Below are 16,580 nucleotides of genomic sequence, written 5' to 3' on the forward strand. Positions count from 1 at the left end.
CCTCTGTCACCCAGGCTGGAGTGAGCGCAATGGTGCGATCTTGGCTCACTGCAACCTCCACCTCCTGGGTTCAAGCAATTCTCCTGCCTCAGCCTCCCGAGTAGCTGGGACTACAGGTGCCCACCATCATGCCTAACTTTTGTATTTTTAATAGAGATGGGGTTTCACCATATTCGCCAGGCTGGTCTTGAACTCCTGACCTTGTGATCTGCCCACCTTGGCCTCCCAAACTAGTGTTGGGATTACAGGCATGAGTCACTGCGCCCGGCCTCTCTCTCTCTCTCTCTCTCTCTCTATATATATATATATATACACACACACACACATTATATATATACGCATATATATGTGTATATATATATATTTTTTTTACCTTCTGGGACACGTGCAGAATGTGCAGGTTTGTTACAGAGGTATACACGTGCCATGGTGGTTTGCTGCACCCATCAGCCCGTCATCTACGTTAGGTATTTCTCCTAATGCTATCCCTCCCCTAGCTCCCTAGCCCCCGACAGGCTCCACTGTGTGATGTTCCCCTCCCTGTGTCCATGTGTTCTCATTGTTCAACTCCCACTTAAGAGTGAGAACATGCAGTGTTTGGTTTTCTGTTCCTGTGTTAGTTTGCTGAGAATGATGGTTTCCAACTTCATCCATGTCCCTGCAGCAAATGACATGAACTCATTCTTTTTTATGGGTGCATAGTATTCCATGGTGTATATGTGCCACATTTTCTTTATCCAGTCTATGCCCAAATCGTGGGCATTTAGGTTGGTTCCAAGTCTTTGCTATTGAGAACAGTGTTGCAATAAACATACATGTGCATGTGTCTTTATAGTAAAATTATTTATAATCCTTTGGGTATATACCCAGTAATGGGACTGCTGGGTCAAATAGTATTTCTGGTTCTAGATCCCTGAGGAATTGCCACACTGTCTTCCAGAATGGTGTGGCATTTCTTTATCTTACATATATTTTTCCACATTCAGCCTGCATTGCTTAGAGAAAATCCCTCAAATGCCATTCATCAACCACTAGCTAACATCACTACATCCATCACTAAGTGCTACCAAAAAGGTCCATTTTCATATTATTCCTATGTATCCCACCAAATGAGCTAAACATCAATTCTTGAGAAAGAAGAGATTTTATCATCTTCCCATGACAATAAGCATACCAACTACTCTTAGTGGGAGAGAAATACGTTTGTAAACATTACTAAGATCTGTATTTATAGAAACATATGTCACCTTGCTGTCAAAATGGGCCAATGAAGGAAGTTTTTGGTGAAGTCATAAAGTTCTAGAAGACATGCATCCCACTGTCTTTAGGTAAGACCTATCCCAGTATGTATGTGTTATGTGTGTTTCACTCACCGCATACTGGAACTTTTCATTATATTCACGGTCATTGGCTTTCACTATCCGTTCCACTTCTAAAGAGAGAGAAATCAGGTATGAAGTTAAATTGTAGGTCCACAGAAACAAATAACTCATTAAAACAACATAACTTAGGTTGCTTTGTTGTTAAGGCTGCAAGAATTCTTTTCTTTCAAATTTGAAGGGTATTGGCTTTTTCCAGTGTACATGTTGGAACATGTGTTGGAAAGTCCCAAAATGGAAAGCTACAATGTTTCTCATTGTCCTCCTGATGCCAACCATAAAGCAAAACATTATGTGTCTCCAATTTCTATGTATCTTCAGCACCGCAAAGACCCCTTCTCTTAACTTCAAGTGGTTCCTAAGAGAAGGAGCTGACAAAGTCAGATGCATCCTGGCAAGGAATGCTTTGCGGGGTTTGTTGCTACAAAGTCACAAAATATAACATAGCCAAAAAAAACATACAGAAGTGGCCAGTGAGGTCACTGACCTTATGGTCTTAGAACCAAAGGTGATATCTGTAAGCAGCCCAGGCATATTAAGAGGAATGACACATAATCAGGAGACTGAGAGCTGCCCTTAGCTGGAAGTGACCAAAGAATAAAATCTCTTCTGAAAGCAAATGCCAACACCAGTACAAATAATAATATAAAAAGGACAATAAACCTAAAGATTATGACAGTGCAGAATAAAAATTTGCAGAGGGCAAGATAAGACAGTGCCCCAGAAACACCAGCAGAACAAGTTTAGTAGTAAGGGTAGCAAGCTCTTGCTCCATGTTTACTGAAGAGGTACTTCCAGAGTTGACCAAAGATTTAGGATGGAATGATGAAAGCTATGAGAAAAGAGTCAGCAAGGTAACCACCAGATGTCAATGCTGGACTCTCATGGCGAATGACTTGACCCTCTCACCATTAAATTCCCTTAATTCCATAATGCTCCAACTGGGTAGGTGACAGGTGGTAAAAGGTGGAGGGATTGCAGTAAGAGTCTGAGTTTAGACAAGGCACTTACAACCAGAGATAAAGGAGACTGGATGGTGGAAAGTAACTTGGAGACACGTGTTGGGGATGGAGGAGGGAAGAGCAAAAGAAAAGTGAAAAGAAGAGCTGGAAGCAGAAGGGAGATGAGGAAAATGAGGGAGATAATGAGGTAGATGAAGAGGGAGAGAAGGAAGGAAGGAATATATTTTAGCACCCACCACTTGAATGCCAGGCACCGTGAATTGTAAGAACAAATTTTTTCCAAAAGTGCAGGCAGAATCTCTCTGTAGCCCTAGTGGTTCAACTCCCAAGACTGAAGGTCACCTCTAAGGACCGCTCCTGAAAAATGACACTCTGTCTTTGGTTATGACTGGGTTTCTACCATTTGTAGGGTGTTTTGTCTGTCCAGTAACCACCTGCATGGTTTCCCTCTTGCCTATCTAATAAAGCCAGGTTTCTGTGATGGTTCCTGTTTTCTAGTCCGGCTCAACTAATTGCTGATAAGAACAATATTGGACTGGTGTCAACAGTTGATGATACCTAAATGGGTTTGCTCCTAACCTATAACTTTGAAATCCAGAATCCACCAGGAAGCAACCTCTCAAGCACCCACTCACCTGAAGGAAACACTTCAAACCCTGGCTAAAAAGCACCATCCTGTCTTTCTTGCTGATGCCCCAACAAAGAATTAAAACATCAAATCCCAAAGTGGTACTTTGAAAGGTGAGGGAACCTAAATTCTTTAAAAAGCTAGATAACTTATTTATGTAACATCACCATAACCCAGAAGTAGTAAAATTGCTGACAGGAAAGCAAAAAAATGTTACTGGGATGGTAGGAGCAAGGGCTCTGTCTGCATGGCAAAAGGTTAACCTGGACCACTGGTATGCTGCATGTAATTTATAGATTATAGCAGCAAAACAAAAATCAGATATATTAATCATATATTAATTGGCTTTAGCTTGTTTCATATACATTCAGATGATGATCCTTCTAAAATTTCACATTTATATGAAGCACACCCAAGAGTAGAATTCTATAGTTCTGTACCTAATTTTACCCACTCCAAACACCAGAATCTTGACTCTGTGAGCCACACAGAAACTATCCTGGGCTGGGTGTGGTGGCTCACGCCTGTAATCCCAGCACTTTGGGAGGCTGAGGCAGGTGGATCACAAGGTCAAGGGATCGAGACCATCCTGGCCAACATGGTGAAACCCCATCTCTACTAAAAATACAAAAATTAGCTGGGTGTGGTGGCACGTGCCTGTAGTCCCAGCTACTCAGGAGGCTGAGGCAGGAAAATCACCTGAACCTGGGAGGCGGAGGTTGCAGTGAGCCAAGATTACACCACTGCACTCCAGCCTGGAGACAGAGCAAGACTCCATCTCAAAAAAAAAAGAAAAAAAAGAAACCATCCTGTCCAGCATCTCCATGTAACCATACTCCACAAGGATAGGGACTAGTCCATTCCCAAAGCAGCCAAGTAGTTTCTATGGTAGGTCAGTTTGGATCTTCTTTCAGGTATCCCAATTGCTCTCATCCCCCAAAACCTGATTAGAGCCAGGAAGCCCACTTTTGTTTCTAAATCCTTCTTAATAAGTCTTAATCTTTGTCTCTGTTACTTCTATTAATTATCATCTTTCTGAACTAAGTCTTCCTGGATTAATTCTGGCAGAAAATTTAGCATCCCTTCATTAAGTTCTGCAAAATACTGGCTTTGGTTCTAAATTGCTACAGTTTTCTGTCTTTAACCTGACTATGCTACAACTGAATTATCTTTGCAGGAATTAACTTTCTTCTCTGTGCTACCACAGTGTATGAGGGGATATAATACCTTTTGGCAATAAACCACATCCGGAAAAAGAGGACGCTGAAAACAAATCCCCCATAACTATTCCCATTGAGAATGGCTCAGAGGTTCAATGACCTAATGCCTAATACTTCATAGGCATCATGGGATCCTTCCACATGTAAGAGGAATGAAAGGAAACTAGTCACCAAGGGGTTGATGATTTACCAGTGTGAGCTCACACCTGCACAATTATCACTGAATTTGTCCAGTTCCAAAAAGGAGTAAGGCAATATATAAGGATGTATAAAATATAGTAAGCCAGCATGTTTAAAGTGGACTAAAAGAGCTAAAAGAGCTTCCGGTTTAAGATGGCAAGTTAAGTCTGTCTTTTTCCTCCCTTCTTTCTCAGGTCCCTCTGAAATTACAGAAAACATTTTTTAAGATTGAAAACATAACAGTGCTGGAAAACAAGAGCAGTGGCTAGCAGAGGTTCATAAATTTTGAAGAAAGCCTAGAGAATAAAATAGAAAGCAGATGAGATCATTTTGACTGGGAGAAAAAAGATAGAAATAACTCTAGCCAAAAGAATTAGAAGAGTTATCTTCCCAATAAGCCCAGAGCAGCTCTAAATTCAGAGTCAGTAAATATGAAGATTGAGAGTATGTTATGGACAGGGTGACAGGCCCAGGTTATGCCTATTATCTTGTCAAAATAATTGATAGGTTCCCCTTTCATTCTCAAAAGTGTCTCCATTTGATGATAAATTATATTACCACCTTAGAGTAATTAAAAAAATAACTGAACCAGTTGGGATTTCCCACACCCCCTTCTTTGCCCACAAAGAGAGTAGGCAACACGTCAGGGAAGGAAACCAAGAGTGGGTATTCAGGCCTGAGAAGGAAGAGCTCTGCCCCTCTACAGCAACTATAGCCAACTTGGCCCCTAGTAAAGCCTGCCTGACTGGGGCCATTGTGGGATTTGCCAGACTGCCTGACTAACCCACAGAAAAGCCTCTGTCAGCAGGCTGCTCACTCCTGTTCAAAGGAGAGGCCTGGCAGAGAAAAAGACCCTTGTGATGGCACTAATCTATCTAGTCCTTTATTTATAAATACAAACCAGTAATAGCTGAGAAAAACCAAGAGCACAAAAAAGAGGGATCCAACAAGAAGAGATAATGCCGAATACAGGTAGAAAAAGGGGATTGGCTTCTCTTTTTAATTCTAATTAGTGCCTTGAATATATATGCATAGATATATAGGTTTTTTAGAGATGCTTTTTTTTTTTTTGAGATTGTGCCACTGCATACCACTCTGTCACCCAGACTGGTATTCAGTGGCACAATTGTAGTTCACTGCAGTCTCTAACTCCTGGGTTCAAACAGTCCTCTCACCACAACCTCCTGAATAGCTGGGACTGCAAGCATGAGCCACCGTACCCAGCACCTCAAAGATATTTAAGAAGACATGGCATCCATGAAACAAGAACAAACTAATAGCTCTCGGCTTTCAGCTCGGAGGAGGCCAAGGTGCAACTTTCTTCGGTCGTCCCGAATCCCGGTTCATCCCACACCAGCCGCCTCCACCATGCCGCCGAAGTTCGACCCCAACGAGATCAAAGTCGTATACCTGAGGTGCACCGGAGGTGAAGTCGGTGCCACTTCTGCCCCGGCCCCCAAGATCGGCCCCCTGGGTCTGTCTCCAAAAAAGGCTGGTGATGACATTGCCAAGGCAACAGGTGACTGGAAGGGCCTGAGGATTACAGTGAAACTGACCATTCAGAACAGACAGGCCCAGATTGAGGTGGTGCCTTCTGCCTCTGCCCTGATCATCAAAGCCCTCAAGGAACCACCAAGAGACAGAAAGAAACAGAAAAACATTAAACACAGTGGGAATATCACTTTTGATGAGATCGTCAACATTGCTCGACAGATGCGGCACCGATCCTTAGCCAGAGAACTCTCTGGAACCATTAAAGAGATCCTGGGGACTGCCCAGTCTGTGGGCTGTAATGTTGATGGCTGCCACCCTCATGACATCATAGATGACATCAATAGTGGTGCTGTGGAATGCCCAGCTAGTTAAGCACAAAGGAAAATATTTCAATAAAGGATCATTTGACAACTGGAAAAAAAAAAAAAAAGAACAAGCTAATATAAACAAAGAAAACAGAGAACAAGAAAAAGTCCCTAGAAATTAAAAATATTTACTGAACACACTGGAGAGTAGAATGGACAAGATGGAAGAACAGATGGGATAAATCTCACAAAATATATATCAAAATGACAAACAGGAGGAAAATGTGGAAAAAAAAAACTTAGGATAAGGGAACATAGACAATGGATAGGTGAAAACAATTAAGTAAATAGAAGAAAACTGCCCTGCTCCAGAGTAAGATGTAACTCTTCAAAGTAAAAGGGCCACCAAGTACCAATCAGGATGAATGAAAATGAACCCACAAACCTTCATAAAATTTTGAGCTCCAAGGACAAGGAGATAATCCCAAAAACTTCCAAAAGAAAAAAAAATGGTCAGCCTGAAACATAAGAATCAGACCAATATGACATTTCTCATCAGCAATAAGGATGCTAGAAGACATTGGAGTGATTATTTTCAGTTTTAAAGAAAAATATTTTGAAACTTAGAATTCCATACCCAGTCAAATAATCAAGTGTGAAGGGGAAATAAAGACATCTCTGCAAAAGTGTTTACAGACAACGACCATCTGCAAAACAGCTACTCAAGAATGTACAACAGTAAGACCTACTATTTGACAGCAAACCAGGGTGACTATAGTCAATAATAATTTAATTGTACACTTAAAATAACTAAAAGTATAATTGGATTGTTTCTAATACAAAGGAAAATGCTTGAGGGGATGGATACCCCATTTTACATGACGTGATTATTATATACTCCATGTCTGTACCAAAATATCTAATGTATAACCCATAAATAGATATACCTACTATGTACTCACAAAAATTAAAATAAAAAATTTTACAAAAAAGAATGTACAACAGGAAAAATACTTGTTTAAATGTTTAAAGTACAGTAGGGTGGAAGAAGATACAGAAGGAAGAATGATAATCAACCAGAGTCAAGAATGATAATAAAAATGGCTAATCCAATGACCCACACACCTGATCCAGGTGTGCCACAAATGCCACAGAATAAAGGAATGCCTGTCTATTGCCCTTTATTTTACAAAGTCTGTGAGGTAATAAAGTCAATTTATCAGTAAAAGTACAATTAGTAGTAGTTCTGGTAGGTAATAATAAATCAATTTCTCAGGAAAAGTACAATTATTAGTAATTCTTGCCTCAAGCATTAATTTACCTAAGAAATCCTCATAAGGAAGTCATTGTTTGATATAAAGAACATAAAATAAGGTTTTTGGAGCTATGTTTTGTAACAACCCTAAGGATATCATCTCATGACACAATTTAGAGGGGTCTATGATGGGGTCTCTGTACTCTGTTGATCTGATTAAATCCAGGAATATATTTTGGGATATTTGAATGAATGCATAAGCTATGTGTTCGCTGAGTAATCATTCTTATTTCTATCAACTTCACTGTAATAAATACTATGTGACCATGAACTTGAGACTGAACTTCCTGGAACATACCTGGAATGCTGCTACACTGTATTGCTGGCTGAGTACAAGACCCAAAAGAAGATCAAGTTGGTAATAGCATTTGCATCATTTTTTGACACCTGAGGAGCCTAACAGAAACATATGCCTGGATAGGAAGGAAGCCATCCTTTGTCATTCTAGTGATCCAAGATAACAGCCATCAGCAGAGGCAGAAATCTCTTAGACATTTGTTTTGAATCTGCTCCAGAATATAGAAAAATAGATAAGTAAGCCTTCAAAGTGCCACTCCATACAGGATGATGAAAATAACCTTAAATTCCCCAAAATCATAAAATCCAATATAATTTGATGCCTTCCTCAACCAAATAGGATAGCAATGAAGCACTCATTGGATGCTTATCTTTGAGCCATGTACTTTCAGTTATATTCTCCAAGATAATTAAATGAGGATACCTCATTTATTTTAGGAAGTAAACATCTATAAATCAGTTAAATATTAGGGAACATTTATCAAAAAGAATAACCCAGTTTCAGAATAATTAATCTATAACTCCCTATTTCCCTGCAAAAAAAGAATTATCTCATAGGGCTGATGGTTTGTTAAAGTCGCTCCTGGTTTATGATTAAAAACAAAACTATATCCACTTATGCTTGTCTTTCCATTTGGAAGAGGGAGATACAAACAGAACATCCAAAAGTGTAATCAGATCACTAAGAAACAAGTTTAAAAGATGAGAGGGACATACTACTGTCTTGCTAGAATTTTTTTTTTAATAAGTAGAGACAAGGTCTCACTATGTTGCTCAGGCTGGTCTCGAACTCCTGGCCTCAAACAATCCTCCCACCTTGGCCTCCCAAAGTGCTTGAATTACAGGCATGAACCACCATGTCTGGCGCCCTGCTAGAAATTTTTAAGTTCAATTAACGTGTTGTTCCCCTGTTAGGAAGATTTTTAGGACCCATAAAAATGAGAGTTTAATGAAAGACTCCTCATAGGCCGGGCATGGTGGCTCACGCCTGTAATCCCAGCACTTTGGAAGGCCGAGGCGGGCAGATCACAATGTCAGGAGATCGAGACCATCCTGGCTAACATGGTGAAACTCCATCTCTACAAAAAACACAAAAAATTAGCCAGGCGTGGTGGCGGGCACCTGTAGTCCCAGCTACTATGGAGGCTGAGGCAGGAGAATGGCGTGAACCCGGGAGGTGGAGCTTGCAGTGAGCCGAGATCGCACCACTGCACTCCAGCTTGGGGTACAGAGCGAGACTCCGTCTCAAGAAAAAAAAAAAAAAAGAGTCCTCATAAAAGAAAAAGACACTTGGACCTTGAGGCAACAAGAGGCAATGATCCTTCTGCAAGTACCTATACAAGCACATTTTAACTCATACCTCTCCTTACTTACGGTTTGTCAGTAAAATAATGCCACTGTGTATTATAATAATTTAATAAGGAAATATATGGAAAATACACTGTAAACAGAAAAATACCAGAAAAATCCTTTTTTAAAAAAACTGAAAATTAGTAAATGGGCAAAAAAGGAAATCACTCAAGCTTGAATAGTCAGTCTTAAAGTTGCTAATATGGTTATTTCCCAAGAAGATCTTGAAGTAATTTTTTTAATATTTTCAATGGAAATTGGCAAATGCCCGTTGATTCTACTCCAGGTCCTCAAAGGCAACACCCAACTCCTAATCTGTCCTCTTCTCCATCATAATATAATAAATTATACATTATCCAACTTCCACTTCCAGTAGGCAAAAGAAAACAGGCCATTTACAACCTTTTCCTAAAAATCAGTTTGTGAACAATTTGTAACACCTTAGTATTTAAGATTAGGTAGTGAATGCATGAGCTCTGCTAATAAGAGCAAGAGTAAAGGGAAGAGTTAGCAAGTTTCCACTAGACCCACGAGCGATCACAGCAAATATGAATCCCTAATTAACAAATACAACAGTCTTTCTTTAATTAACTCCAGAGCATTTTGTCCTTCACCAAATGTGGTTTAGAAAACAGCCTCAGGCACTTGGCTGTAGACCCTCAAAATCATGAAATGATGAAGCACCATGGAGCATTCGGGGTCCCTAAATAAAACTCAGTGATATAGACTGATATTTCCTGAGCAAGACTGGTACCGATCCAAAAGCTGAAGAATGTCTCCAAACATGAAGTGTCATTTGGGGTTTAGGGTGATTGTGGGTTTTTTGGGGTTGGGTCAGAAATCTCTGAAAAATTTCCTCAAGCTAAATCAATAACTTAAGCTTCTTCCTTTCCTAATTTTCTTTCATTCTTCATAATCTGGTCCATGTAGTTGGAAGCCAAAGCAATTCATTAAAGACATGAAGAAAGAACAATGAGTGGGGAGAGGTTTAAAGAAAAAAGAGTCCCTCAGCCTCCAAGATTTCCTGAGTTGGATCCAAGAACACATTCTGATACAACTGAAAAATGTGTCCCGAGTTGGGGTTTCCTATTGAAACCCAGTGGTGACCTGCAGCTTCTGGGACTTATTGACATTTAAGCAGAAAACCAAAGAGAATAGAAGGGAAAAAAAACTCTTCCCACAATTTTTTTATGCTTTCCTCACAAGAGAGCTTGGAAACAATGTTAGGGGATTCAAACAAATACTAAAGGGCCTTGGGTTTGTTTTTCTCTTGGCTGAGCCAATTTGCTCATCAGGTCCAGATAGCTGGAAAATTTGATGTGAGAGCTTTATTCCTTCCAGGGCTCACTATAGCTTCACAAAGAAATGTAAAATTTTTACCAATTCATTATTCATTCCTCTTCTAGGATACATGAACTGGATTATACAAATTACACATAAAATTAATAAAATCTCCATATAAACCCTCAGCATGTAGCTTTCTATAAGATTCATGACTAGAGATTTAAGACTTATGATAATAATAGTAATAGCTAACATTAATTGAGCACTTATTACAAGCTAGATACTACATGAAGTGTTTCACACACATTATTTTATTAATCCTCAGAACAATCCCATTAGGTACATGCTGTTATCAGCCCTACTTTACAGGGGAAGAAACAGAGTCCTAGCAAGATTATGCAGTAGAGTCAGAATGCAAACACGGAACTGCCTCCCTTATAAAAGAAGCTCGGAGGAGATTCTCGATATAAGGAGATGGTGGTGGTACACTGCATAGATGACTGGGAAACTGCAAATTGGTGTGTGCCTTGGTCCAAAGGTCAAAGAGAGAGGGAAGAGCCCTCTCATCAAATGCAATAGTCCAGATGTACATCAAATCACACACCCCATCCCAAACAACCTCGCGGCCCAGTCACTTCCCATGCTTCATCATCTCCAGGGTCGGTCTCTGCTGCACTGGGAAGGCCTTCCTGTAGGGCGTGTTTCCTCTCTCCTTGGAGACTTTGGGCAGTTCGCTAAGAATACTCCTGTTCAAAACTGACTGCTTTCTTTGAAACTTTTCTTATATGTGCTTGTTCTAATCTGTTCTTTTCTATCTACATTCTTTTACAATTTGATTATCTATAGCAAAAAAATGCATTTTTATGGACCAGACCATACAGAATGCTTTCTCTAAAGATGAGAAACAGTCATTTCTTTCTTTCTGTATCATCTCTACTCAAAGAGAAAAAGAAAATCAGCATCTGCCCCAAAGATTATAAGAGCCTAGAAGCTAGAGGGCATTTAATTTTCCTCTGTGAAACACAGGCTGGCCATCTGAGGGTTGGCCAAGAAAGCCTCCTGTCATAAAATAAGAGGAAATAACTCCAGACATAAAAGAAAGACAGGCAAGAAAGAGCTCTGAAGAGAGCACTTCTCTGCTTGATACCTCAGGGGTTGCACAGGAAGCTTTCAATTCGTGTTTGTCACCTTAAGATGCATGAGGCTATAAACTGAGTTTCTTTAATACATATTGGTTTCTGCATCTCAGCTCCCTGAATCCATATGGCAAATAAAATTTACTAGAGCCAAGGGAAAGTGATTTATCCCAAAAATATTTATTGAGCTCATTTGAGCAAGGCTAATAGAGCTGCTCGTCTAGCTAGAATAGCTAGTCAGCAAAGACAAAACAAAGACAAACAAGACAATGATTGCCTTCAAAGTGTTTTCATGCCCACAGATATGTGCACAGCAAGGACGCAGAAGAGAGGCCAGAGAGCCCACAGCAACTGGAGAAAAGGAACATCACATCCAGACGGGTGGCCAAAAAGCATCCCTGCCTGTCCCAGGCAGCTCTGAAGGGAGCTTACGTAGCCATATACAAACCATGGAGTGTGCAGGGTTATTTTGCCAGGCACCTGACCCAAACTACACCACAGTGATGTAATGAAAAGGAATTTGGTGGAGGAGGTCTGCCATCTAAGATGGGGTAAAAAATATGGACACTAAAACAGAACATCACCACAGTCTCATCTCAGCTGTTCCTTCTAAGATCAGTCCAAGTGTGAAAAGACCAACAGAAAAATAGGAGCCTCACTTTATTTACCTATTCATGACACATTCAGGTAATAAGGCTTTAAAAAGAGATACAAGGGGGCCAGGATTTGAGGCAGAAAAGAAAGGTGGTAAATACTCAGAATCGGCCACTTCTCAGGCCTCCTCTGCCCACACCCTGGTCCAAGCCACCATCCCCGCTGCCCAGGCTACTGCAACAGCCTCCCCCCTCTGGTCTCAATGCTTCTGCCCCTTCGCCCTACCATCTATTCTCAACGAGCAGCCAGAATGCTCCTTTCAGAATTCTATCAGTTTTCCACTGCTGCTCTAACAAATTACCATGAATTTAGTGGCATAAGACAACATAAACATTATCTTACAGTTCTGAAAGTCAGCAGTCTGAAAAAGGTCTTACAGGGCTAAAATTAAGGTGTCAGCAGGGCTGAGTTCCTTCTAGAGACCCTAGGGAAGAATCTGTTTCTTGACTTTCCAGCTTCTAAAAGCTGCCCACATCCTTTGGCTCATGGCCCACAGCAGTCCAACCTCTGTTTTCGTTGTCACATCTCATTCTCTGACCTTGACCCTCCTGCCTCCCTCTGATAAGGATCCCTGCAGTTACACCGGGCCTACCTCCATCATTCAGGATATTCTCACCACCCTCAAGATCCCTTCACTTAAGCACATCCACAAAGTTCCTTTTGCCTTGTAAGGTAATGTATTCACAGGTTCTGGGACGTCATTGGGGCAAGGAGTATTATTTTGCCTACCGCAAGTCTTATCTCTCTCTCCTACTCAAGGCCATCCACTAGCTCTTCATCTGAAGACACAGAAGCCAGTTGTTACCAAGGCCTTCAGGGACCTGCCTAATCTTTACACATCTACCCCATTACCTCCCTGGCCTCACATCACCACCAGAGGCCAACTTACCATGAAGCTAAACAAGCTTCAGCTCACCTCACTTGCACAGTTCATCCCAAGGAGTAGCACTAGAAATGTGTTTGCGTAGTCCTTCTTTTTCAGTTTATAAAAGCCACAGGGGGCTTTTAGCCACAGGGGGCTAAGACCATCATCTCCTCCACTTTAACGTTCCTTCCATCACACTTTGCCTCATATCAGATGGCGCTGCTGGGAGTCAGATAAGGGGCAATCGGGTGCAACTACACGAGTTTGTTTCCTGGAGTCTATTTATGTGATTCACAGTTACTTCTACAAAGAGTTCAGTTATTGGTGGTCAGGAATGCAGATCCACACAGTGCGGTAACATAAGAATCTAGGGCCCAAGGTCACATGGCAACATGATCACATCCTACAGCACCTGGCACTAGAAGTGTGTGGATTGTGGAAGAGACTGGAGGTTTGAAATATAGAGCTAGAAGTTAGCCTGTGCAGAATTCTCCCAATCATCAGATGTGTAAAATTATATGTGTAAGATTTAGTAGTCAACAACTCCTAGTCAAAACAGAATATATCTCCCATCAGGAGTATGAGGAGTATCAAGTAAATGTATATGTATATGTATATGTATATGTATATGTATGTATCTATATGTAAAACATTTTATTACGTATTTCATTTTATTTTATATATATTATATATGATATAGATTATTTTATTATATATAATAAACATATCATATATATTATTTTACTATATATATGATATATAAATATATATTTATATGATATATGATATATATTTATTATATATAATGAATGTATGATATATATTATATAAAATAAATATATATCATATATTCATTATATAAAATAAATATATATCATATATTCATTATATATAATATATATCATACATATTTGATATATTATATATATACACTCCTCATATTCTTGAGAGGCAATAAATTCTGTTTTGACTAGGAGTTGATGAATACATGTATGACATGATATGCTTATTATACTTAGTAAGTATAATAAACATATTTTTCTTTTTTCATAGGGATTTCAAAGAATAAAATGCATTAGAATTCCTGTGCTTATAGAGCATAAACCTACTTATAGCAGCACTACTTATGGTAAGTATATCTGTAACAGTTCATATATGAAAGAAACTTGGTGGAAGTTTTTCAAGGTTGACCATTCTAAATGTTTATGTGACATTGTGAAGTCACAAAGGTGAAAATTTTTTCTAAGCTACCATAATTTTTAAATTAATGTTAATTAACTATACCAAAGGAAAAACTGAATTATCTAAGTCTCTCTTCAGAAAATTTTGCAACAAAATAATTGTTATATGAGAGGCAATCAAAAATAAAAAACCAAAAATAAATAAAGAAAATATTATAAAGGCATATTCAGCAAAATGAAGACATTGTGTTGTTTTTCTGAATTTTGGGATGTTTGGGGTATTTTTCAAATTTTCAAAATTATAATTTATAGCGATTTTCTCACTCTAAATAAATATTTTTTATTATACCTGATTTTGTATTTTGTATTTATATTAGCTTAAGGCCTCAAAAAACCTAGATCCAGGCTGGGCGCGGTGGCTCACACCTGTAATCCCAGCACTTTAGGAGGCCAAGGCAGGTGGATCACCTGAGCAGGAGCTCGAGACCAGCCTGACCAACATGGTGAAACCACATCTCTACTAAAAATACAATTAGCTGGACATGGTGGCTGGCGTCTGTAGTCAGTCCCAGCTACTTGGGAAGAATTGCTTGAACCCAGGAGGCGGAAGTTGCAATGAGCCGAGATTGCGTCCCTGCACTCCAGCCTGGGTGACAGAGCGAGACTCCCTCTTAAAAAAAAAAAAAAAAACCTCGATCCAGCCCTGACAACCACTGTCCCCCATCTTCATTCAACTCCAGCCTCAGTGGCCTCTTGTTCCTTGACCACACCAGGTCCATTCTCATCTCAGAGCCTTTGCACTTACTGTTCCCTCTGCCTGGCATGCTTATCGCTCAAATATCTACAGGGCTGCTGCCTCACTTCTTTCAAATTTGCAATCAAGTATGTCTTCTTAATTCAGCCTTCCATGGTTATCCTTTTTGAAACTGCAGTACACTCCACCCAATGTAGAAGATTATTTATTCATTTATTTTGTTGATTGTCTTTCTGCCGTGCCCCCCGACCAGAATGTGAGCTCCATGCAGGTTGAGGGCTTTTTCTTTAAACCTGTTTTGTTCACAGCTGTACCTGCAACCTTTGGAACAGTGTCTAGCACATAGTCAATGTTCAGTATATATTTCTGAAATGGATAGAATGATGGATAGATGGTTGGATGGCTAGATAGATGAATGGATAGATAAATCAATAAGTGAATGGTTTCTCAAAGATCAGATGGTTGTAGATGTGCAGTCTTATTTCTGAGTTCTCTATTCTGTTCCATTGGTCTATGTGTCTGTTTTCATACCAGTACCAGGCTGTTTTGGTTACCTGACAAAAACAAGCAATGGGGAAAGGATTCCCTATTTAATAAAGGGTGCTAGGAGAATTGGCTAGCCATATGCAGAAGATTGAAACTGGACCCCTTCCTTATGCCTTATACGAAAATTAACTCAAGATGGATTAAAAGACTCAAATGTAAAACCCAAAACTATAAAAACCCTAAAAGAAAATCTAGGCAGTACCATTCAAGACATAGGCATGGGCAAAGATTTCATGACAAAAATGTCAAAAGCAATTGCAACAAAAGTAAAAGTTGACAAATGGGATCTAATTAAACTAAAGAGCTTCTGCACAGCAAAATAAACTATCATCAGAGTGAACAGACAGCCTACAGAATGGGAAAAAATTTTTGCAATCTATCCACCTGACAAAGATCTAATATCCAGAATCTATAAGGAACTTAAACAAATTTACAAGAAAAAAGCAAACAACCCCATTGAAAAGGGAGCAAAGGACATGAACTTCTCAAAAGAAGACATTTATGTGGGCAACAAACATGAAAAAAGGCTCAACATCACTGATTATTAGAGAAATGCAAATAAAAACCACAGTGAGATACTACCTCACACCAGTCAGAATGGCAACTATTAAAAAGTCAAGAAACCACAGATGCTAGTGAGGCTGTGGAGAAACAGGAACTTTTTTTTTCTTTCTTTCTTTCTTTCTTTTGAGACAGTCTCACTCTGTCTCCCAGGCTGGAGTGCAAGGGCACAGTCTCAAGAAACAGGAATGTTTTTACACTGTTGGTGGGAATATAAATTACTTCAACCATTGTGGGAGTCAATATGGTGATTCCTCAAAGACCTAAGGGCAGAAATACCATTTGCCCCAGCAATCCCATTACTAGGTATATACCCAAAGGAATATAAATCATTCTATTACAAAGATACATGCACATGTATGTTCATTGCAGCACTATTCACAATGGCAAAGACATAGAATCAACCCAAATGCCCATCAATGATAGACTGGATAAAGAAAATGTGGTACATATACATCATGGAATACTA

At 39.6% G+C, this 16,580-nt stretch overlaps 2 protein-coding genes across 10 annotated transcripts in view; one reads left to right on the top strand and one right to left on the bottom strand.

Annotated features, from left to right (window-relative positions):
* Positions 1-16,580, bottom strand: part of ATP8B4 (ATPase phospholipid transporting 8B4 (putative)) — a 334,774-nt gene that overhangs the window by 230,692 nt on the left and 87,502 nt on the right. For all 9 annotated transcript variants that reach the window (XR_008513460.2, XM_054531022.2, XM_024232115.3 and 6 more), the window contains 1 exon segment: positions 1,374-1,432. Coding sequence is in view for 8 of the 9 variants with exons in the window: in XM_054531022.2 (XP_054386997.1) it covers positions 1,374-1,432 (59 nt within the window). In the remaining variant the exon portion in view is untranslated.
* Positions 5,696-6,250, top strand: LOC100434221 (large ribosomal subunit protein uL11-like). The gene has a single exon (XM_054531455.2). The coding sequence runs from the start codon at positions 5,738-5,740 to the stop codon at positions 6,233-6,235; it is 498 nt and encodes a 165-aa protein (XP_054387430.1). The 5' UTR covers positions 5,696-5,737; the 3' UTR covers positions 6,236-6,250.

The sequence above is a fragment of the Pongo abelii genome, chromosome 16, assembly GCF_028885655.2.
Source record: "Pongo abelii isolate AG06213 chromosome 16, NHGRI_mPonAbe1-v2.0_pri, whole genome shotgun sequence".
NCBI classification, from domain to species: domain Eukaryota; kingdom Metazoa; phylum Chordata; class Mammalia; order Primates; family Hominidae; genus Pongo; species Pongo abelii.